General features: G+C 41.6%; 1 protein-coding gene across 1 annotated transcript in view; it reads right to left on the reverse strand.

The window, feature by feature from the left end:
• Positions 1-2,484: 2,484 nt before the first annotated feature.
• Positions 2,485-24,908, reverse strand: part of LOC143975412 (proton channel OTOP1-like) — a 119,780-nt gene continuing 97,356 nt past the window's right edge. The window contains exons 5-7 of the mRNA XM_077477789.1: positions 15,334-15,464; positions 8,083-9,011; positions 2,485-2,977 (exon numbers count right to left, since the gene is read on the reverse strand). Of these exons, the coding sequence (XP_077333915.1) occupies positions 2,807-2,977; positions 8,083-9,011; positions 15,334-15,464 (1,231 nt within the window). The 3' untranslated portion in view covers positions 2,485-2,806. The remainder of the gene's footprint in view (positions 2,978-8,082; positions 9,012-15,333; positions 15,465-24,908) is intronic.

Genomic DNA, 24,908 nt, shown 5'->3' on the forward strand with positions numbered 1-24,908 from the left:
CTCTAGGTGACCTGACAATATGCTTTATTCTCATTGTCAATATTTATCACTGTAGTGGGATAGTATCCTACTGACATGACATTGATCACTGCTCCCGATGACAGGGAGCAGTAGATCTCTGTCATGTCACTAGGCAGAACGGGGAAATGCCTTGTTTACATAGGCATCTCCTCCTTGTTCTGCAACTCCGTGACACGATCGCGGGACACCGGCAGACATCGAGTCCACGGGACCCACTGGCACGGTCATGGAGCCCACGATGTCGCATCTTAAAGGGGATGTACCTGTAAGCCCATTTGCGCAGCTGTGCCATTGTGCCTCTGTATATGGTCGTGCACTGGTCAGCAAGCGCTTAAACAGGATTGGTCCCAGCACAGAACCCCGGGGAGCTCACTTCCCACCCCTGACCATTCCGAGTATTCCACATTTATCACCACCCTCCGAACTTGCTCTTGTAGCCAGTTTTTAATCCATGTACTGACCCTATTGTCCATGCCAACGGACCTTACTTTGGACAGCAAACGTTTATTGGGAACTGTGTCAAATGCTTTTGCAAAATCCAGATACACCACATCTACGGGCCTTCCTTTATCTACATGGCAGCTCACCTCCTCGTAGAAAGCTAATAGATTGGTTTGGCAAGAACGTTTCTTCATGAACCCATGCTGATTACTGCTAATGATACCGTTTTCATTACTAAAATCTTGTATATAGTCCCTTATCATCCCCTGCATGAGCTTGCATACTATTGATGTTAGGCTAACTGGTCTGTAATTCCCAGAGATGTATTTTGGCCCTTTTTTAAATATTGGTGCTACATTGGCTTTTCTCCAATCAGCTGGTACCATTTCAGTCAGTAGACTCTCAGTAAAAATTATTGCTTCCTGTGATGTGTCATGAGGACAAACACTTCAGTTTTGGTTACTGAAGCCCCCCGATTCCCTTGTGAAGACTGAGAAGAATAAATTCAATACCTTCGCCATCTCACCATCCTTTGTAACCAGATGTCCTTCCTCATTCTTTATGTGGCCAATATGGTCTGCCCTCCTTTTTTTACTGTTTATATACTTAAAGAATTTTTGGGGATTTTTTTTTACTCTCCTCTGCTATGTGTCTTCCTTGTTCTATCTTAGCCACCCTAATTGCACCCTTACATATCTTGTTGCATTCTTTGTAAAATCTTAATGCTGATGATGATCCATCAGCCTTGTATTTTTTGAAGGCCTTCTCCTTTGCTTTTATGTGCATTTTTACATTAGAGTTAAGCCATCCAGGACTTTTTTTCACTCTTTTTAATTTATTTCCCAATGGGATGGACTGGATAATGCCCTTATTTAATATGCTCTTAAAGCAAACTCATCTCTCCTCCATGTTCTTTGTTTCTAAGATTGTATCCCAATTTATATCTTCTAGCAAGGTTCGTAGTTTAGGGAAGTTGGCACTTTTGAAATTCAGTGTCTTTATATTCCCCTTATGTTTCCTATTTGTGTGATTTATACTAATGCCAATTGACCTGTGATCGCTGTTTCCTAAATTGCCCCGTATTTCCACTTCCGTGATATCAGGTCTGTATTGTTGGTAATCAGTAGATCTAGTGACGCCTTATTTCTAGTTGGTGCATCTACCATCTGACCCGTGAAATGGTCCTTCAAGACATTTAGGAACTGGCGAGCCTTAGACGAATGCATGGTTCCCTCTGCCCAGTCTATGTCTGGATAATTAAAATCCCCCATTATGATAACACTTCCAATCCTTGCTGCTAATCCAAATTGTGATAGGAGATCCACCCCCCCCCCCCCACCTCTCTCAGGTTAGGGGACCTATAGCTTACTCCCAGTATTATTTTCCCCTTAGCTTCAATCCCTTTGGAGCTCTACCCATAAGGATTCCACCTCCTCCCTAGCTCCCTTATTGATATCATCTCTCACATTCACTTGTACATTATTCTTGATTTATAGGCATACCCTCCCCCTATTTTACCCTCTCTATCCCTGCGATAAAGGGAATACCCTTGAATGGTTGCCAGCCAATTATGAGAGCTGTTGAACTAGGTCTCCGAAATTCCCACAAAATCGAAATCCTCCTCGTTCAACAGTATCTCTAGTTCACCCATCTTGTCCGCCAGGCTCCTGGCATTGGTGAACATGCCACGTAGTTTAGACCGGTCGCATGCTGTCCTCTTATTGGGTGTTCCGAGATTGAAAATAGGACTTGTTACTATACTTACCTCGGTTTATGTGCTTAAGTCAACCTACCACTAATGCCCCTAATACTATCTCTTACGGTGGTTATACAAGGAGGGGGCAAATGTATACTGCTGACTTTGCTTTTTAGGTATAAGGTTTACTCTAAAGTACTGAATTTATAATATGTGAGATACACAGCATATCAGGTTGACAGAATATCATTAGATATTAATAAATTTGTAAGCTGCAGGCTCTGAAACATTGGGCTCTGTTACAAAATGGCAACTTTCCCTAAAACTGTGTGGCAAATACACTTTAATGTCTGTACACTCCATTTTGAATGCCCTTGTTGTTTCTCCATAAAAGCAAGTAAACAGCAACAATAAGTACATTTTAGAAGCACCACTATCTTCTACACATTATACAGTATATAACACAATGCTGGTTTAAAAATGTTGTGCAAAACAATTGATTTTCATGTGGCTTTATATTTCCAGTTAAAATCAAAGTCATTTTCAGTCCCATTCAAAAGTCCCAAAAAGTGCACCACCCACAAGGAGTGGGCAACTGTCCAGCAACAATTTGACGTTTTAGATTGTCTTTTACATGTGTTGCATATCTTATGTTTTACAATAGACTTCAAATAACGAAGAGGCTGAATGCATCCGGTAAAAAATTGAGAAGGGCATGGCGAGGTTAACTACTGTTATCCAAGGTTCAAAACCAAACACGATTTCCTCCAAGCCATTGTCATACTGAGGACGGCAACCAAAGGCAGGTGGGATCCAGAGCTATAACACAGAAAACATAAGTGATTTAAATAATGTTAATTTACAGATTCCTAAAGTGAATTCATGAGCCTATGCAAACAGATATAATCAATCCTAACACAATTAGAATGTAGACTCTTGTATAATTAAATGGAATCAGTATACCAAAAGGAATCCTTTTCCTGTATTTAAATACCTGTGGAATAAACCTTTGATGGAAGTTGGTTTACTCCAGTTCCTTAAATGCACACCAATTTCTCTTTCCTCTTCAGTTGTCCCTCTATTTGGTCTGATGTAGAGATGTCCATGAAAATGTACTTCAACGATTAAAAGTGTTATTCTGCACTAAGCCTTCATCCTATCTCTAAATTATCTTGTTTGCGATTTTGAAAAACCACAATGAAGGAAATGTAATGATGGAAAAAAATGATTCTATACATTCTTAATGTTCTGCTTAGCATGGCAGGGGTGTGTCCATTGCCTAGATGCATTGGAGGTGTGTCCATTTCTTAAATACATTGTGCTAGAAAGTATCCCTCTTTCTCATCTCTGAAATGTGGCAGGTATAGAAATGTTATGTCCATTTTGCTGTATATACTGTTACCTGTTGCTTTGCCAATGGAGGGCCCATCTGCTACTTATGCTTACTTCCCTTTGCTCCCTTCCAAATATTTTAATAAAGTACATCATAGCTGTACCCTACATCATGGATCTTAAAGGGTTTAAATGGTTAGTTCACCTTTATAATTACAGCACAGTTAAGGGAGCCTAACTAATTCCAAACCACAGTGTGGCATAGAGAAAATTAGCTTTGTTTAAGACGGATGTTTTTTTAAATGCCACCTCATCATCACAGGAACACTGCAGGTGCAGATTTGTGGATGAAGGAGCACTCTCGTTCCTGTGATGATAAATGCACCATCCAACCCAGCTAATATGCAAGGTAGTGTGGATCACTAAGAATGCTGGGCTTTTTTTTTTTTTCACTCAGGCTTTGCAGAAGCCGTGCTTGCCCAAGTTCATGTCATTTAAACAAACAACCTTAGTACAACCAGCCTGACGAGTTTTTATTGTATAATCACTGCCGCTGGCTATAACTGGCAGCAATGATCGTATTTTGATGGCAGGGAAGCCTTCCCCTGTCAGAAAACAATAGCACAACGGGAGGGATTCCCCCATTAAGGCTTCATGTAGACCAACTAGACTAAAACGGCAGCTCCTAAACTAGAGTTTAGGAGATTTTGGTCTTTTTTGTTTGTCAAAGCTCCTAAACTCAACTCCATAAAATCTAAAAAGTATATTTTTTTTGGTTAGTTGTTATTTATATTGCATTTTGTTTACATTTTACTTTTTAATTTTTGCGTCACAATTTTGGCACTTTTTGCCTTATCCTGTGGCAGTAAGTGTAGGAAAGTGTACATGAAGCCTAACACTGGACTGCGTTGATGAGGGAATGACGAGCAAATTTCTTTCCTTCGAGCTGTGGTTAAAGGAAAGAAAATTGCATAATGTATGACCTACCTTAGTAATAAATTTAAAAGCATTATTTTGGTGTGACACTAAATACATTGCTCAAAAAATGTAAAGAAACACTTTTCATCAAGTCAATTAAACATCTGGGGTATTGATCTGGTCAGTTTAGTAACAGAGGGGGATGTTAATCAGTTTCAGTTGCTTTGGTGTTAATGAAATTAACAACAGGTGCATTAAAAGGGCAACAATGAGACAACCTCCAAAACAAGAATTGTTTTACAGGTGGAGGCTGCTGACATTTTTTTCCCCCTACTAATCTATTCTGACTGTTTTTCACTAGTTTTGCATTTGGCTAGGGTCAGTATCACTACTGGTAGCATGAGGCGATACCTGGACCTTATAGAGGCTGCACAGTCAGGCCAACTCCTCCAGGATGGCACATCAATATGTGCCATTGACAGAAGCTGTGCTGTGTCTACCAGCACAGTCTCAAGAGCATTGACGAGATTCCAGGAGACAGGCAGTTACTCTAGGAGAACTGGACAGGGCCATAGAAGGTCCTTAACCCATCAGCAAGACCAGTATCTGCTCCTTTATGCAAGAAGGATCAGGAGAAGCACTGCCAGAGCCCTACACAATGACCTCCAGCAGGCCACTGGTGTGAATGACTCTGACCAAACAATCAGAAACAGTCTTAATGAGGGTGGCCTTATGGCCAGATATCCTCTAGTGAGTCCTGTGCTCACTGTTCAGCACCATGGAGCTTGATTGGCATTTGAACACTAGAATTGGCAAGTCCGCCACTGGCACCCTGGCACTGGCACATATGAGAACAGGTTCACCCTGAGCACCTGTGACGGATGTGAAAGGGTTTGATGAAGCCATGGCGAAATGGAGAATGTTATGCTGCCTGAAACATTGTTCGGCATAACCAGTTTGGTGGTGGGTCAGTGATGGTCTGGGGAGGCATATCCATGGAGGGACACGCAGACCTCTACAGGATATAATAGCACCCTGACTGTGCCATTAGGTATCGGGATTAAACCATTGGACCCAGTGTCAGACCCTATGCTAGTGCAGTGAGTTCTGGGTTTCTCCTGGTGCACAACAATGCCCGGCCTTGTGTGGTGAGAGTATGCAGCCAGTTCCTGGAGGATGAAGGATTTGATACGATCAAATGGTCCCATGCTCGCATGACCTAAATCCAATAGAACACCTCTGGGACATTATGTATTGGTACCTCAGTCTGTTCAGGAGCTCAGTGATGCCCTGGTCCAGATCTGTGAGGAAATACCCTAGAACACCATTCTTTGTCTCATTAGGAGCATGCCCTCAACATTGTCAGGCATGCATACAGCATGTGGGGGGCCATACAAACTACAGTCTGGACTAGCCTGCTGCATCATTTTTTCAGTTTTATTTTCGAGGCGTCTTTGAATTCAGCCCTCTGTAGGTTGATCATTTTCATTCCCATCAAGTAATGTGGCATCCTTTCATGCCTAACACATTACCCAGTCCATATCAGTATAGATATCCAGCATATTTTTCCCCATTGAGATCTGATCTGTGTTTTCAAAGTGTTCTTTTAATTTTTTTGAGCAGTGTACATGAAATAGTTACAGCTTTTAGTGTGAGCCATTTACTTACACTTTTACATATCTCGGATTTTTACTATCTTCCAACCAAGTTCCCATGATGCTTTTTTTCTTTACGCTAACAGTTAAAGCAGTACACAAAGGTTTAGCAAAATGTTTGCAAGTTTGCTAATGGATAATAGTAACACCAATTTAGCCATCTGAGGTAGAAAATGCACAGACCATGGCAGCAAAAGGATTTATACAGTGTCTTGAAAAAGTATTCATACCCCTTGAAATGTTCCACATTTTGTCATGATATAACCAAAAACATAAATATATTTTATTGGGATTTTATGTGATAGACCAACACAAAGTGATACATAATTGTGAAGTGAAAGGGAAATGATAAATGGTTTTCGATTTTTTTTTACAAATAAATATGTGAAAAGTGTGGCATGCATTTGTATTTAGCCCCCTTTATACACTTATACCTCTAATTAAAATCTAGCAGAGCCAATTGCCTTCAGAAGTCACCTAATTAATAAATAGAGTCCACCTATGTGTAATTTAATCTCAGTATAAATATAGCTGACCCATGAAGCCCTCTGAGGTTTGTTAGAGAACCTTAGTGAACAAATAGCATCATGAAGGCCAAGGAACACACCAGCCAGGTCAGGGATAAAGTTGTGGAGAAGTTTAAAGCAGGGTTAGGTTATGAATAAATATCCCAAGATTTGAACATCTTACGGAGCACTGTTCAATCCATCATCGGAAAATGAAAAGAGAATGGCACAACTGAAAACCTACCGAGACATGGCCATCTGCCTAAACTGACAGGCCGGGCAAGGACAGCATTATTCAGAGAAGCAGCCAAGAGGCCCATGGTAACTCTGGAGAAGCTGCAGAGATCCACAACTCAGGTGGGAGAATCTGGCCACAGGACAACTACTAGTCGTGCACTCCACAAATCTGGCCTTTATGGAAGAGTGGCAAGAAGAAAGCCATTGTTGAAAGAAAGCCATAAGAAGTCCCATTTGCAGTTTGCGAGAAGCCATGTGGGGGACACAGCAAACGTGCAAGAAGCAAAACGCTATGTGTGGCAGAAAACTAACACTGCACGTCACCCTGAACACACCAAACCCACTGTGAAACATGGTGGTGGCAGCATCATGTTGTGGGGATACTTGTGGCAGCATTATGTTGTGGGGATACTTTTCTTAGCAGAAAGTCAATTGTTCAGTGAATGAGCTACAAAACATGGACATTTTTTTTCTAGCAACAAAAATGCTAAGGATAGTGATCTTGTAACAAGAAGTCTAAGAAATGGTCTAGGGCAAAGTTTATCTACCACATTTTAATACTACCGCAAACCTCACTACACACTCTTTGCAGACTTTCCATTGGAGTAAATCTACTGATGATAGCATGCTGTTGCCCTCAGTATGCTACAGGTTTTGTGCAGTGCCCATACACCCTTTTGTTCACAGACAAGTGAGCATTTTATGGACCAATGTTCACTAAGGTAATTTCCTAACTCTCAGATTGTTTTCTAATGCTCAATCTCTATTTGTTGCTTATATATACTGTATAGTGACTGTAAAGGCCCGTACACACTATTGGACTTTTCTCAACAAATATGCAAATTAGCTGTTTTGGAGCAACATCCGACCGTGTGTACGCTCCATCGGACAAACTTTTTCGGTTTTCATCGGACTTTTGTTGGCTGTGCGAATGGATAAACTTTCTGGCAACAAAAGTCCAATGGAGCAAAGTCTGATCGTGTGTACACAAAACCATAGGACTTTTGTACAAAATACAAACACGCATGCTCAGAACCAATGCAAAAGATCAGACAACAATACAGAAGTTGACCAAAGGTAGTGGTAAAGAGCAGAAAAAAACACGTAATTTGGTGAAAGTTGGCTGAAAAAGTCCTGCCGTATGTGTAATACAGGTTCTCGGCCGACGCCCTTTGTACAAAAATCCAAGGGAAAGTTTTTACAAGTAGGCATACTGTACTAGGTAGCAAACATGTACTGCAAACAAGTTGAATAAAAATGTATCAAACTATCTTACCGAAATATTACAAAGGAAGAGAAAGGCTGCAATGTTCTTGAGGATTCTTCTTTTTTTGTTAAGTTTCTCCGATCTTGCTGCCTGCATAGCAATAGCTGATGGAGAAAGTCTAATGGAATTATTGTTTTCAGGACATTTTTTGTCCTCTGCTGAAGCTTCTCCTAAAGACAGATCTGAATTAGACATGTAAGGAAATTCCTTGTTGCAGATAGTGACAGACTCATTGAAAACTTCATATGAAGGTGTCAGGGACAAAGTACTTCTGCCGGACATGGAAAAAATTCTTTCAAGAGTTCGACCATCTATCGGATCTTCTTCTTTTCGGTGTATGCACTCAATGATGAAAAGGTTCTGTATGTATTTTTCAATAATTACCAAGATGGAATAAGGCAAGTTGTACCATGAGTATTCAGGACGAGTCTCTGCACAAATAATAGCCAAAATAGATCCCCATGAGATTAACCACGACCCACATGCTGATCCAACCAGAAGATCTGAGTCCAACTTCTTGGCTGGGCTTTCAGTGTCATCTAATGACTTATTCTCCATTCTGTATATGATAAGTCCAATAACCCCAGATGTACACATGAGTGTCAATACTGTGATCGCAAATAAATAAAACATGGTTAGGGCCAGTTCACTTTTGCTTTTGGAACGTCCAATCTGGATGAGATAAACAACCAGGACAGCAATGGTGGTTGTAAGAACTATCAGCCCCAGTATGGTGCCAGCTGTTATACCATGGAACTTGAAGTGAATCTTCTGCTGTTGTTGGTGTTTTACATGGCGCCCAATATTTTTCCACAGGACATAGAGCATTGTAGAGGCCAATATATGATACTCAATAGTAAATGGATATAAGTAGTATATTCCTTGTGAAAATATGGAACACACATTTGATGTGCAGTTGCATTCTGGCGTATGGTGATCTGTAAAGAGAATAAAAAATGAAATGTAAGCCTAAAAAGTAATCTTCTGTTTTGACTTATCAACATATAGCTAACCAGAACAAGCTGTACTGTGGCTGCTAATCACATTCAAGACTTTGACTCATCATCTGTAATTTTCTAGCAAAGTTCAGAATCCTCACGTTAGCCATGATGAGATGTGTTGATAAATAAGGCCAATGGATATAAAAAGACCTTAAGTTCTATTGTTCAGTGTGACTGAGCTATGGCATTCCTAGCATGTAGCAAAATTCTGTGTAGAGCTATCTCTCTGAGGTGCCAGGTCACAAGGTGGAAGTGCTGGGGGATGTACTTTTGTACATCCCCCTTGTAGAAGCCCTGGTGCTGGATCTTAGGTGAGGTGAGTGTGACTACCTCAACCCACTTATCCCCAGTCCAGAAGAAACGTAACTGAAGGTAGAGAGGCAGCAGGTTGCCTTAGTGGTGAGGCATACCAGGTCAGGCAACTGTGGAGCATAATGGAGGCTGCTTGGGCACACAAGAGACATAGGGGTGTACAAGAGCATGCTGGAAGCACAGGGGTACACATATATGTACAGGAGAAACCAGCGTGCAGCAGGGTGCACATGGTGTCACAGAGTTACTGAGGCACACTGGAATCACAGGGGTGTGCAGAGATGCACTGGACGGGCCGGGGTGCCCAAGGGAGCACTTAGAGTCATGGATGTGTACTGGAGACATCAGGATTAGGGATGAGCTGAACACCCCCCCCCCCCCCCCGTTTGGTTCGCACCAGAACATGCGAACAAGCAAAAAATTAGTTTGAACATGTGAACACTGTTAAAGTCTATGGGACACCAACATAAATAATCAAAAGTGCTAATTTTAAAGGCTTATATGCATGGTATTGTCATAAAAAGTGTTTGGGGATCTGGGTCCTGCCTCAGGGGACATGTATCAATGCAAATAAAAGTTTTTAAAACTGCAGTTTTTCGGGAGCAGTGATTTTAATAATGCTTAAAGTGAAACAATAAACGTGTAATATTCCTTTAAATTTCATACCTGGGGTGTCTATAATATGGCTGTAAAGGTGTGCATGTTTCCCATGTTTAGAACAGTCTGACAGCAAAATTAAATTTCTAAACGAAAAAAAAGTCATTTAAAACTACTCGCAGCTACAATGATTTGTCGGTCCGCAATACTCATAAAAGTTCATTGATGAAAACAGCATGGGGAACCCGGAACCAAAAAAGAAATAAAATGCGTGTGGGTCCCCTTAAATTCCATACCAGGCCCTTCAGGTCTGGTATGGATATTAAGGGGAACCCCGCACCAATTAAAAAAAAATGGTGTGGGGTCCCCCCAAAAATCCATACCAGACCCTTATCCAAGCAGGCAACCTGGCAGGCCAGAGGAAAAGAGGGGGGACGAGAGAGAACCCCCCTCTTGAACCATACCAGGCCACATGCCCTCAACATTAGGAGGGTGCATTGAGGTAGCCCCTCAAAGCACCTTGTCCCCATGTTGATGGGGAGAAGGGCCTCATCCCCACAACACTTGCCCGATGGTTGTGGGGGTCTGCGGGCGGGGGGCTTATTGGAATCTGGAAGCCCCCCTTTAACAAGGGGACCAGCAGATCCTGCCCCCCGTGTGAATTGGTAATGGGGTACATATGTACCCCTACCATTTCACAAAAAAAGTAACAAAAAGGTTAAAAAAGACAAGAGACAGTTTTTGAAAAGTCCTTTATTAAATTCTTCTTCTTTGCGCTTCTTCTTTTATCTTCTTTCTTCTGGTCTTCCTTCCGTGATCTTCTTGTTCCTCAAACTTCTTCTCCATCTTCTTTTTCATCTTCTTCAGCTTCTTCTTCCTCCGCTCTTCAGGTCCTGCATCTTGCTCCGGCTTCTTCAGTGCGGTGTGTCCGCACGATCCGCCTCTGTGGGAGTCTTCAGCCGTGTGAGGCTTAGATTCTTCTGACACTTCTTAAATAACGGAGGGCGGGGCCACCCGGTGATCCCACCCTCCTCTGACGCACAGGGACTTCCCTATGGCTTTCCACATGTTGTCAGAGGGGGCAGGGTCACCCATTTACGTAACGGGTGGCCCTGCCCTCCTTTATTTTAGAAGTGTCAGAAGAATCGATGGCTGAAGACTCCCAAAGAGGCGGACCGTGTGGACGGCACGGAGAAGAAGCCGGAGCAAGATGCGGGACAAGAAGAGCAGAGGAAGATGAAGAAGAAGATGGAGAAACAAGAAGGACACGGAAGGAACACCAGAAGAAAGAAGATGAAAGAAGAAGCATTTAATAAAGGACTTGTCAAAAACCGTCTTTGTCTTTTTAACCTTTTTGTTACTTTTTTGTGTGAAATAGTAGGGGTACATTTGTACTCCATTACCAATTCACACAGGGGGGGCAGGATCTGGGGGTCCCCTTGTTAAAGGGGACTTCCAGATTCCAATAAGTCCCCAGCCCACAGACCCCACAACCACCGGGCAAGGGTTGTGGGGATGAGGCTCTTCTCCCCATCAACATTGGGACAAGGTGCTTTGAGGGGTTACCTCAAAGCACCCTCCCAATGTTGAGGGCATGTGGCCTGGTACAGTTCAGGGGGGAGCGCTCTCTCATCCTCCCTCTTTTCCTGTGCCCTGCCAGGTTGCATGCTCGGATAAGGGTCTGGTATGGATTTTTGGGGGGACCCCACGCCATTTTTTTTTTCATTTTGGCGCGGGGTCCCCTTAATATCCATACCAGACCTGAAGGGTCTAGCATGGAATATAGGGGGACCCCCATGCATTTTTTTTAAAAATTTTGGTTTGGGGTTCCCCTGTGGGGAAATCCCCATGTCGTTTTTATCAATGAACTTTTATGTGTATTGCGGACCGACAATTCATTGTAGCCGCGAGCAGTTTTGAATGACTTTTTTTCCTTTAGAAATGTCATTTTGCTGTCAGACTGTTCTAAACACGGGAAACTTGCGCCCCTTTACAAGCATACTATAGACACCCAAAATTGTTCGCTGTTCGGCGAACTGGTTAACAGCCAATGTTCGAGTCGAACATGAGTTTGACTCGAACATAAAGCTCATCCCTGATCAGGATGCATTTGACACAGAGGCACACAGCGGTGTATTAGAGGTACAGGGGCACAAAGGGCACAGTTGGAGGCAGCGGACATCAAAAATTGTGATTTATGTGGATCTACATTATGGGACTTTTTCATTTTATTTAATAAAAGGACTTGCCAAAAATAGTCTGTGTTTTCTTTAAACGTATCTTTTTTTTTGTGAAAGAGTAGGGCTACTACCAATGGCATCATTGACCAGTGGCGGCCCGTCCATAGGGGGCGCCCGGGCGCCGCCCCCCCTGTGTGGTCACAAAAAAAAAAAAAAAAAAAAGTTTTAAAACTGCCCCTTTAAAAAAAAAAAAAAGTTCTTTAAGGAAGTGCACTGTGCTCGAGCGCCGGTCACAGTGCACTATGGGAACCGCCACGCCAATGCAATCATGAGATTGCAGACGCCTCAGCGGGCGTTTAGCCCGCCTCAGGGCGCTTTCTGAAGCGCTGAGTAGCTTCCACCCGATGCTGTAGTATGTGTTACTACGGCCGGGCGGGCAGTTTGATTGACATCTAAGTTGACTCAGATGTCACTTCCTGTCTTCTCTCTCCCATTTCACCTGAGAGAGGAAACAGGAAGTAAGAGGAGTAGAGCGGTGTGCAGGAGAGGAGCGGCTGTGGAGAACACCGGAGAGGAGCACACAGTCAGGTAAGTGGGCTTCGGGTGTGTGTGCGGGTCCTGGGCATACATGGGACTATTGTCTGAGCTCTGCATTGTCCGGACCAGGCGCCAGCGACAAATACCTGGATGTTCCTGCTCATACAACAGATAATTATCTCCTGGCCACTCCGACCTGTCCTCCCTGTAATGTGCCTTGCAGAGGAATGGCCACAGGAGAGCAACAGCACACCTATGTGTAACATTATTCAGGATTACAGACTTCTGGATAGACATATCTGTGTGTATATATGTGTACCACTACCCAGGATTGCAGAGTGCTGTATAGATATATACTGTGTATTTATAGGTATACCATTATTCAGGATTGCAGACTTCTGTATAGCTATCTATGTATAGATGTGATATTATCCAGGTTTTGCAGACTCACATGGATTGCAGAGTGCTGTATTGATATCTATATGTATAGGTGTACTATTATCCAGGATTGCAGAGTGCTGTATTGATATCTATATGTATAGGTGTAACATAATCCGATATTTCAGAGTTATATATATATATATATATATATATATATATATATATATATATATATATATATATATGTGTGTGTATAGGTGTACCATTATCCAGGATTGCAGAGTGCTGTATATATATCTATGTATAGTATACATAGATATATATACAGCACTCTGCAATCCTGGATAATGGTACACCTATACACATATATATATATATATATATATATATATATATATATATATATATATATATAACTCTGAAATATCGGATTATGTTACACCTATACATATAGATATCAATACAGCACTCTACAATCCTGGATAATAGTACACCTATACATATAGATATCAATACAGCACTCTGCAATCCATGTGAGTCTGCAAAACCTGGATAATATCACATCTATACATAGATAGCTATACAGAAGTCTGCAATCCTGAATAATGGTATACCTATAAATACACAGTATATATCTATACAGCACTCTGCAATCCTGGGTAGTGGTACACATATACACACAGATGTGTCTATCCAGAAGTCTGTAATCCTGAATAATGTTACACCTATACATATAGAACTCAGTAATTCTGAATACACAGCTACAATGTTACACTACTGTTTTAATATATACAGTTTCTATACAGCTCTCTGCAATTCTGGGGCAATGATACGCCTATACACAGTTATACACAGGTATGCCTATACATAACCCTGTATTTCTGGATACATAGATAATGTTAGTACAGTATGTCTATGTACACAGCTACTGTATTTGCAGGACAATGAAATTCTGGATACACGCCAATATCATTCTACAAATTCTGGGTGTGGCTTATGAGAAGTGGGAGGGGCCAACCGTGGATGGGCGGGGTCTTGCGCCCCCCCATCCTAAAACTTCACCAGCCGCCACTGTCATTGACCATATATGGTTATCTCCACATATGACCAATGACATCATCCAGGAGACCCTACTCCTTTGTACAGTATAGTATATTGGTTATCATTCCTTATTGTTAAAGTAGGCTTCCAGATTCCAATAAGCCAGGGCTTGCGGAAGAATGCCCTTATTCTCATCACCAAGGTACTTTGAATGTGGGGGGATTGTTGCAGTTGTTTTTTTGTTTTTTTTGCATGAGATCCTCCTTAAAATATGTACCAGATCTGGGATACCCCATGCCTTTAAGATGAAGAATAGATCTAAGTTATCCTGAAAGCTCACCTTTTTAACAAGTTAAATTAGCCAACAAATAATTACCTAAACTCCAAAAAATAATCAATGGTTAGAGAAGCATGGCCAAAGCTTTTCTGGCTATACTTCTCTTATGGATCACAGGAGTGCAGTATGTTCTGCACTCCTGTGACCTGTTTTCAGCCAAGATGTCATTAGGCCAGTCCAGGCTGGGAAAAGATCCCGAAAGTTGGGATCCACCCACATGCCATGATCGACAGCTGGCTTAGCCTCTCAGCTGTGCAGCTGAGAGACTGAGCACTCCCTCCCCAGCCCAGCGCTCCGTGATTGACAGTCACATCTCTGTTCAGAGTGGAAGCGGAGAACTGAGTGATGGTTGAGTGGTGTTTCATTGAGTTCAGTGGTGTTTGATTGATCAGTTCTCACTGTAGAGGCGACGGGAAGACAGACAGGTTTATTCACCTAGGTGAGTATAAGGCTTGTTTTTTTAAAAACCCGAACTTCTCCATTAACATGGTACAACACTCTACAAAAAAAAAAAAAAAAAAAAACATTGAATGAATTAGCTGAGTTTTCTGTGTGGTTCTTTTTTCTGATCATTCAAGTGTGTTGGCATACAGAGGCTTCTGGCAAACTTAGACTTTTCTTTATTTGACGATAGACTCAAGCTCTTTTTGCTGAATTATAAGTCACTTTCAGGATATTTGGCTAATAAAATTCATTCAATGTCTTCTGAATTTGCCCCAGTGCTTACTCCTAGATGGCCATGTCTTCAGTAGAAGCCTACCAAAGAGCATCCAAGTAGAATACCAAATTTATTTTTTAACTAGAGGAAGCAGCAACTACATATAATAATAATAATAAGTAGGTTATAAATAGTTTTAATAAGCACTATTCTTACCCATTGTAATGTTGGAAAAGCCAAGGGTAATGAGCCTTTCCTTGTGCTCATTCAGTTGGTGCTTTGATTCTGTTAGTATGCCGTTAGCCCAGAGAAGAAGGTTAGTAAACACAGCATGGATCAAACCAAACCTAAAAGAAAAAATAACCAGCAAAGACAATTTATAAACCCAGACCCAAATAATCAGTAATGTCTGCACATTTTTTTTCCCTGACCATAAAAAACTATTTGTATTTATAAATGTTTATTAGAACTGTATTTATACTTGGATCTATTTAAAGCTGACATGTCAAGCGGCACCTTAAATAATATATGTAGAGATCTTTAAATTTGACCTTGATCCTGAAAACTTACAATTGAATGCCAAAATATTACTTGTATAATTATGTACTTTTATTAACCTGGCGTTGTTATTTATTTTTTATTGTAAATTTTCATTGTACAATGCACAGCAATAAAATCAGATATCAAGAACCAAATTATCGCCAGAAAAATGAAAAAAAACAAAGAATCAATGCGTATCCCCATTGTGTACATACAGTACATAGTACCTAAGGGATACAGAAAAGTACTCCATAAAATTCAGGGACATGGTACATCACCTAATTATCCTGAAGTTTGTTTACGTAGAAGGAGTTCTTGTATATGTGTAGAACAAATCCACTTGCAACTAAAAGGGGGGACAAAGAAAAAAAAGGGGGGGCAGGAAGGGGACGGGGAAAAAAGAGAGGGTACAGGGGGAAAGGAAGGGTAGGTGCAAGGATGAATGTGGTCATGCCACCCCTACTGCAAACAAATTTATTGAAGAAGAAAATTCCCAGACCACAATTCGACGTGAAGTGAGAGGTCATTAAGCAAGGTAGAAACAGTATTTCTGAGAGAATTGGAAAGGATTCCAATAAAACTATGTTTCATTATTAATCTGAGCATTTTGTAGTATTGTTTACATATACACATCCATACATTGCTAACAACACAGAATAATAAAAGGAAGACATTTTTTTTACTGTAGTCATTGGTGTACTTGCACATGAAGGATAATTTTACTTTGAAAGTAGTAAAGCTACCATCATATTATTTAGATATAAATGGAGTAGCTGTAGGAAATCCACAGAACACAAGCAAAACAAAGAAACTCTATGCAAATAGAGTTATTGATGAGAAGTCAAGAGCGTAGTGCTAAACAATCCATGATGTTTAGTATGTTGTTATCAATAAAAGCTTTGCCTATCTATAACCAGCCTTTAAGCTTGTACACAGTTTAAATTTTAACAGCACTTCAATATTACAAGGTGTCATGGTCAGGGGTCAGGCTCGGAGACCAGTAGCTATAGCAATAGAGAGGCTCCCAACCAACCAGCAGGACAGATATACAAACAGGTAACCCTGGTGGATGATGTGGGCTCACCCATAGTGGGGGGTCTAAGTACTAACCGGTATTCCCCAGAGCTCCTGATGGTGGAGGTGGGTTTTGCTGTGTGTTAGTACCAGGTCACGGTCCTCATAATCGTCCACCAGGAGATAAGCAAGCTTGGGTTCCAGTAGCAGATGTAGCAGGTAGGGATCAAGCAGAAGCAAAGTTGGTAAACAAGCCAAAGGTTGGTAACAAGTGATTGCAGGTTGGGATCAAGCAGAAGCAAAGTCGAGGAACAAGCCAAAGGTTGATAACGAATGGTTGCAGATTGGGATCAAGCAGAAGTGTAGTTGAAGAACAAGCCAAATGTTCGTAACAAGTGGTAGTGGACATACGGACAACTGCAGGTACACAAAGGAGCAAGATATCAGCCGGAGAGAGCACAATAATCTGGCAAACAGGAAATGCAATGGCATGCCTTAAATAGGAAGTTCATGGGTAGAGCAAGGAGTTCAATGTTCACCAGAAACAAGGGACAACACAAGACTGTTCAAAGGCAGGATGCTATCCAGCGTCTCAGGTGGCTCAGCAAGAAGCGCTCTGCACCATGCAGTGGTGGTTGTGGGTTCAGATCCTGGTACTGACACAACGATATTAGTGGTGTTTATTCAAGTTCTGTGACATTGTCTTTGCAAAATAGTTTTATACGATTAAGGTATAACATAGACTAGCAACAGAACAGAAAATCAAACACAATTTATAATGAAAACCCAAAATCTAGGCTCATGCGTACCTAAGGGACAAAATGTGACCAAGTACAGACATGTTGCTGTGTAACATTGGGGCCTAGGGGCCAGAGGCACAAGGAGTCTATCGAGGGTAGCCTCATAGAAGGTCTGGTTATCAAGAAATAAGAGAACCACTCATCAGTAGAAATGAATGAACTGCTCTGTGTTTGGTTTGTGGATGACTTATCACACCCATCGTAAAGTCTGAAACTTGCAAAAACCATAAAAGTAAATGGGAAATAAATCTTAAAAATCAATTATGCCCATTTGTAGGGCTAATAGTCAAGGGATTTTCAAAGAAAGGGCATAGGGAGCTGGGTGGTGGCATGGAGGACACAAACCAATGCAAAAAAAAAAAAAAAAACATCTTGCATCTTTTTATATAACTTTGAAGGTGCTATGGGGCAAACTCCAAAACTTATGAACACCTTCAGTGAAACCGTACCGTGGAATCACATATTTTGCATGTGTAATAGATATTATTTTTGACATCCTTGCTTGGCTTAAATATAGCAGCAGCAACCCAATCAGATTCATTACAACTTACCAAAAAGCCTTTGGATGTGATTTTTTTATCCAGTGGTAATATGCCTGAATTGAACCGTGGAAGTAGCAGCCACAATAGATTTAAAAGCTATAGGAAGGTTTACTATTACAAACAAATAAAAAGAAATCCCTAAACTTCATACACATGGCCAGTTTGTATAGTTTGTGATTCTATTTTTGCAGTACCTCACTGCATTGTCATGAACTTTTAATTAAATAGTGGTTGTAAACCTCAGACATGAAATATGAACAAAGCATATCTCTCTATAGTGTGTACTTGTCTCAATCCAGAGCAATAATGCTGTGTACACACGACCAGACATTCCGGCAGAAAAGGTCCAACAGTCTTCCCGACGGAGTTCCGACGGACTTCCGATCAAACGGACTTGCCCACACACGAACGGACCAAAGTCTGTTAGTTTTGAACATGATGACGTACGACTGTACTAGAAAAAGGAAGTTCAATAGCCAGTAGCCAATAGCTGCCCTTGCGTCATATTTGGTTCGTTGGACTAGCATGCAGACGAACGGTTTTCCCGAAAGAAATTGATTCTGTCGGACAGATTTGAAACATGTTCTATTTCTAGGTCCATCGGAATTTTTGAAGAAAAAAGTCAGATGAAGCCCACACATGATCGTAATATCCGACGGATTTATTCCATCGGACCTTTTCTGCCGGAAAGTCCTGTCGTGTGTACGCGGCATTAGTGTAATTTATGTCTCCATGAGTCACTTCTGACAAGTTTTCCTGGCACCAAGAGTATAAGGATGACAGGGGACAGAGCTTCATCTGACTGACAGCCTCAACCCCATGCCTGTGTGCTCTCAGAGCTCTCCTCACTGAGCTCTGCAGAGTGTATTTTCAGTTCTCTGCCCCCTTTTCTTACAGCTCAGATCAGCTTTAAATATTCTGGACTTTGAATGAATGTAGAGGAGAGAATACTGCAGATAAACAAATACAATATATGTAGGAGGATTTGTCTCATCTCTGTGTATCACCAGTCACTTTACTGGGTATACGTAAGGGTTTACAACCACTTTAAACAGAGTGCACAAAAACACTTCAAAACCACAACCCCACATTTCCCAAACCCCCTACCATCCTGGTATCCACAATTATTCCCAAAAATTCACAACATAGACTTCAGGTATGTAATTGGTAGATATTAGCTAGTGTTAGGACAGTATGCAAACACTTGAATGGAACAGAAAGAGCTCTGCAGTTTAGTTTTTTTTATCTTTATCTGTTGCCGACAGCACTATTGTGGTCCACATTCTCTGCCTGCAGCATATCAACTGTGGTAAAAGTACCGTCCATTTGAATACCACATGCATGAGCAAACACTATGCATCAAAGAGCTTAGTGGGAGCACCTCAAAGACACATATCAGCAGCAAATGGGACTCAAGGGCATATCTATGGCAATGAGCACCTATGGCAAAACTGAAATGGGTCCCTGTTCAAATATCTGACAACCCAGTTCTGGCACACCCAGACGCATACAGTACATATTCACTAGTGCCACTGGGCCTGTAGGGTTGGTACAAAATAAGCAATATACCGCACAGCAGTGTGGAATATAACAGCACAACAAGGTTTATAGAATGAGGCAGTGTGGAAAAGGGAACATACAGCATGGTATATGTTTGGCCGATGCCTACACGTCATGCAGGTGGGGGTACCTTTCTTTGTGGAACGCACTCATCAGTGCCCAGGACCAAGCAGAGACTGTGGTCATGTAAACATTCTCACATTAAGGCAGTTCCCCGACTTAGAGATGAGCTTTCACACTGTGTGCAGTATTAAACTACAGATTTTCTATGACATGTGCTGTCCCATATCACTACACATGTTATCTGATGTATGTTGGATTAGGAGGGACTTGCTGAGTCTGTGCCCACTCCACCAGTCCAGTGTACATCTGTTACCACACTCCCAGTGACAGAATGTGGTCCCACCACGCACATAGCGTGGACCTCATGCATGCTCATGTTAACTCCTTCACTTCCTGTACCTATGTAACCAGTCCATGGATCTCTGTAATGTGGGTTTGGTTCCAATTGCTACTGGAAAACAACCAGTAGGAAGGGAGCCAGACAATGGCCCCCTCACTATCAGAGGACCTGTCACTTTACAAGATATCACACCCAATGACTGGTTGCTTGGTGACTTGAACTTGTGCCTGGATTCTCTTAGCAACTACACTCTTTTTCCTTGTTTTGCCAAATAAACACTTTTTTAGTAGCTGAGCTTCATACCCCTTTGTGCTTTTCAGACCCTGGTTCTTTTAGATACCAAAACCAAAACTCACATGCACCCCTTTGAATAACTTCAGACCAGGCTTGGAACAGTTAATGTAACTTTACTAGAGGAACTTCAACATTACAGCCTAAAATGAAAAATTCCAATTCCTAATCCTATTTACAGTTGTGTGGTTGCCCATTGCTCCATGAGGTGGTAGTCCATGCTGGTTTCTTAATTCCTTGTATGACCTCCAGACCCCCAGTGCCTTTGGCGGACTGCCAGCCCAGCAGCCTGATACCACAAGTCCAGCCAAGAGTGGGAAGAGAACCGACCAAGGGCCCTGGACCTCAGCCTTCCCCCTTTTTATACCACAGGTGGGCTGGCTGGGGCCAAAAAGCCTGTGAACTCACTAGATCAGCATTACCACAACCTACTTACATATGTAATGGGGTGGTGTAGAATAGGAATGAACAAGCTTAGTATACAGAAGGTGGTGCAGAACATGGAATGTATGTACCGCATGGTATGTTGATTGAGGTGGTACAGAATAAGGAATATACAGCAAGGCATACAGAAATGAGATGGAGATAAATAAGGAATGTACAGAATGATATACAGAATAAGGTAATGTGAAATAGGGAATGCAAAGCACAGCATTTGAAATGAGGTGGAGCAGAATAGCAATGTACAGCATGGTATGCGGAATGAGCGGATGTGCAATAGGGAACATACAGCATTGCATATAAAGCATACCACCCAACATTTTTGAGATGGGAATGAGGGGCACCTATTAGCAAACATATGTAGGCATAGGACATGCCCCTGCCACGCCCCTTAAAGGGGACATAACCAAAAAAAGGTTAATAAAATCCATAAGTGCTTTTTTTAACACTAATATTCCTTTATATTGGCTTCTAAAATTAACACTTCTAAAAATAGACAACTATATAGATCAGACCAAAATGAGGGACAAATGGAGAGGAATGGGGGACAGAGGGACATTGTTCCAAATCAGGGACAGTCCCTCGAAATTAGGGACAGTTGGGAGCTATGTATAACGTGAGGTGGTGTGAAATCGAGAACACATATGTATGGCATAAGGAATGAGATGATGTAGAATAAGGAACATACAGCATTGCTTAATGAATGAGGAAGCGTGGACTAAGGAACTATTTACAGCAAGGCATACAGAAGGTGGTGGAGCAGAAAACAGAATGTAAAGTGTTCCATATTGTATGATGCGGTGCAAAAAAAGAAATGTACATTGTGGCATATGTAATGAGCTGAAGCAGAATAGGGAATGTACAGCACGGTAAATGTAATGAGGCAGTATGGAAAAAAGAACATCTAGAATGGCCAATGGAATGAGGCATTGCCATTTAAGGAATGTATAGCACAGCATATTAAATGGTGGTGCAGAATAAGGAATGTACAGCATGGCATATAGAATGAAGTGGTGCCAATTGAGGAAATTACAGCAAGGTATATTGAATGCATATTGATTGAGGCAGACACATGACATAGCATATAGAGTGAGGCGGTGTGGAATCAGGAACATACAGCATGGCATGTGTTTTGAAATAGGAAATGTACAGTACAGAATGGCATATGAATAGAGTTATTTACTTTAAAAGCACAGGTGACCCAGACAAGCATTTCCTATTCTTCTAATGGTTATTATTTAACCCTTTCGCTACCAGAGCCGGTTTTTAAAAAAAATTTACATATGCATAAAATAAGATTACATAAAAACCAGAAAACATTATATGGGGTCAGCAACCTGTGGGTCAGGTGACTGGTAGAGCATGGTCTGGGCTTACTGACCCGCCATTTCAGAGCATCAAACAAAGTGCAATGCAGAGGGACTACTTGTAAAGTTGGAGCTGTAGTAAGGAGCAAGCCGATGCCTCCTCTGTAGTGCTAGCTCCTGTCCCATGCAGAGCAATACCAACTTCACTCCACCTCTTATCTCAGATAGCTGTCTCCAGAGTGGTGCCAGCAGCGGGAAAGAAGAGATCTTCAGGTCAGGTGTGAAAAAATACACAAGCATAATAGTATAGGGCTGCTTTCACACTGATGTGCTGCTGAATGCAACTAATGGCTCATTCACAAGTGCAGCAGGCAATCCTGAAATAAAGCCACGATTGCCATGCAATTCATGCGTTTGCGACACGGTAGTATGGCAATTAGAGGTTTAAATCCGGTGTGAGGAGACGACACTGTCCTGAGTAGAGCAATAGGGGTCTGATAATGTTGAGTTTTATATATATATATATATATATATATATATATATATACATATATAAATAGAGACTATCACTTTAAGAATTTGTAATGCACTTTCTTGCTTATTTTTTGACACAGTTTTCAGTCAATGATGACCTTCACCGCCAGATAAGAAGCAATAGTTTACTCCTTTTTGCCCAAGAAATGGGCTGTCTTATCTAGCTGGCCTGATCCAGTACCATTATGGCAGCGCCCATGTTTTCTTTCACTTTCTATTAGTCATATGATGTTACCACCTACTTAACTGTTCCCTTTCTGTTAAGAAGATATGAATGCTGATTGGTCTAAACTATACGGTCACATCTATAACATGCCTAGATCTTATGCATATTCATACGTATATATTGTTAAACTTGATGTTTGTAAGTGAGAGGCACTTCCTTCTTCATTCAGCCTCGTAGAGTTGAATATCGGTGTCTCTCCACTGCAGTGTATGGAATAAACAGCACCTTCTTCCTTTTTTATTGATTTGGGCTCACCGTCTCATCTGAATGTCTGGTTTTAGAGACTCCCTAACCTGTTTTAACAGAATGGTGCCTTTTGACTTGGATACAGTGCAGTGGGCTCCTGGCCAGAGAGACATGAAACTCACATTGAGCAGACAAGTGGCCACAGTAAGAAACTGTTATTCTTACTTATTCTGTTCTGCGTGGAGAGTAATTAGCCGGTGTCTGGGGTCCATTGGCTGAAGGAGTCTCATTCTGTTGATGAGATGGTGAGTTTAAGGTAAAATTAGGTGTAAACTAGAGTAATGTTGATGTTACACAGTTTGATCCAAATAACTCCTTTACTTTATCTGCTGCAGAAATAAGAGAGCCAATAATAATTATCATTGTTGATGTTTTGTTTCTATGCTTGGGGTGTCAATATATTTATGAGTCTTGTGAGAAAGTCTGACCAGAGGACTGTAGTAATGAGCCTGTGTGGCAAGTAATGCCTATGTGGCAAGTGTACAGACCGGAGTGACCAAGTGTAAAAAAGTGCCATTTGGCGGCTACTGTTTGTGGCCCTGGGGAAGAAAAAATTTGGGGGTAACGACTCACATATTGTTAGAGACTCAAAGTGAGGACTCTAGATTGGGAACACTGCTCTCCCATGGACCTCTCGATGTCAGAAGAGGTAGAGGTGGCACAAGTAAATCCTATGACAGACATGACAGACAGATGTGGACAGTGGTTAAGAAATGACACCAAGACTATTATAGGCTGGACCAAAACAGACCAGATCCAATACCGGCAGAAGACGTTATGATTAACTTGGGTTTCTGTGTATGTTAATTTTTATGGCAGATTGACAGAGTTGGATAAGGGGATTAAATGTGTACAATATTGGATTTTTTTAAGTATGCAATGTGATGGAACTTTAACTAGTTATGAGCCTGTCAAAGTTTTTCTAATAAATATCACTGATGGGTCTAGCAAAAGTGAATTAGACCAGGCAATGCAATTGTTATCTAAATGTTTAAGAAATGTTTGAAAAGCATAAAAATAATGCTAAGTTTTGCTGAGTTGAAAAATAAGCATGAGAAATCATTTTGGGGATATGAGAAACCTGCTTTTTTTTTTTTGCAGCTTCCTCTCCTCCCACCATTTGTATTTCTGTGTAAGAAAGGAATGAGGTGCCCTTCTGTTTTACATTCCTTTGTAGTATTGTGTGTTTATAGAAGAGACAAATCAGAAAGTTATTGATGATTTAAAGAAGTAGTTGGGAAACATGAAAGTGAATTTTACTAGAAAGAAAGTGGACAGAATGTTGTAGAATTATTAATGAGTTAATGAGGATGTTTTGATTACTTTAAATGTGTCCAGTCTGTGGATGTGACTAATCGTACTAACTTTATTGCCATAATAAGGAAATTTGAATGGGCTTTGCTAAGAGAAGTTCGCAGTAGCATTGACGCCCAGAGAGAGGAGAGAAAAGAAAAGACAACAAACTTAAAGAGGAGCTGCACAAAAAAAAAAAAATATTAAAAGCCAGCAGCTACTAATATTGCAGCTGCTGTCTTTTAATAATATCACACTTACCTGTCCCAGGTTCCAGCGATGTCGGCGGCAGATGACGAGCGATCGCTCGTCTCGCTGCAGCCACCGCCGCCATCCTCTGTCAGGGAATCGGGAAGTGAAGCAAGAGGGCTTCACTGCCCGGTTCCCTACTGCGCATGCGCGAGTCGCGCTGCGCTGGTTCCCCGCTGTGTCTCTGGGAACTGTGTGTTTCCCAGAACACAACGGGGGGCGGAGCCATGCGGCGGTGGGCGGAGCCATGCGGCGGTCTGGCCGGAAGTGGGTGCAGTTACCTGGATTATCCAGGTAACTGCACCCCCCTCCCCCCCGAAAGGTGCCGATTGTGGCACCGGAGGG

This window comes from Lithobates pipiens, unplaced genomic scaffold (genome assembly GCF_037356315.1).
Source record: "Lithobates pipiens isolate NorthernLeopardFrog02 unplaced genomic scaffold, aLitPip1_a1.2 Scaffold_13, whole genome shotgun sequence".
NCBI classification, from domain to species: domain Eukaryota; kingdom Metazoa; phylum Chordata; class Amphibia; order Anura; family Ranidae; genus Lithobates; species Lithobates pipiens.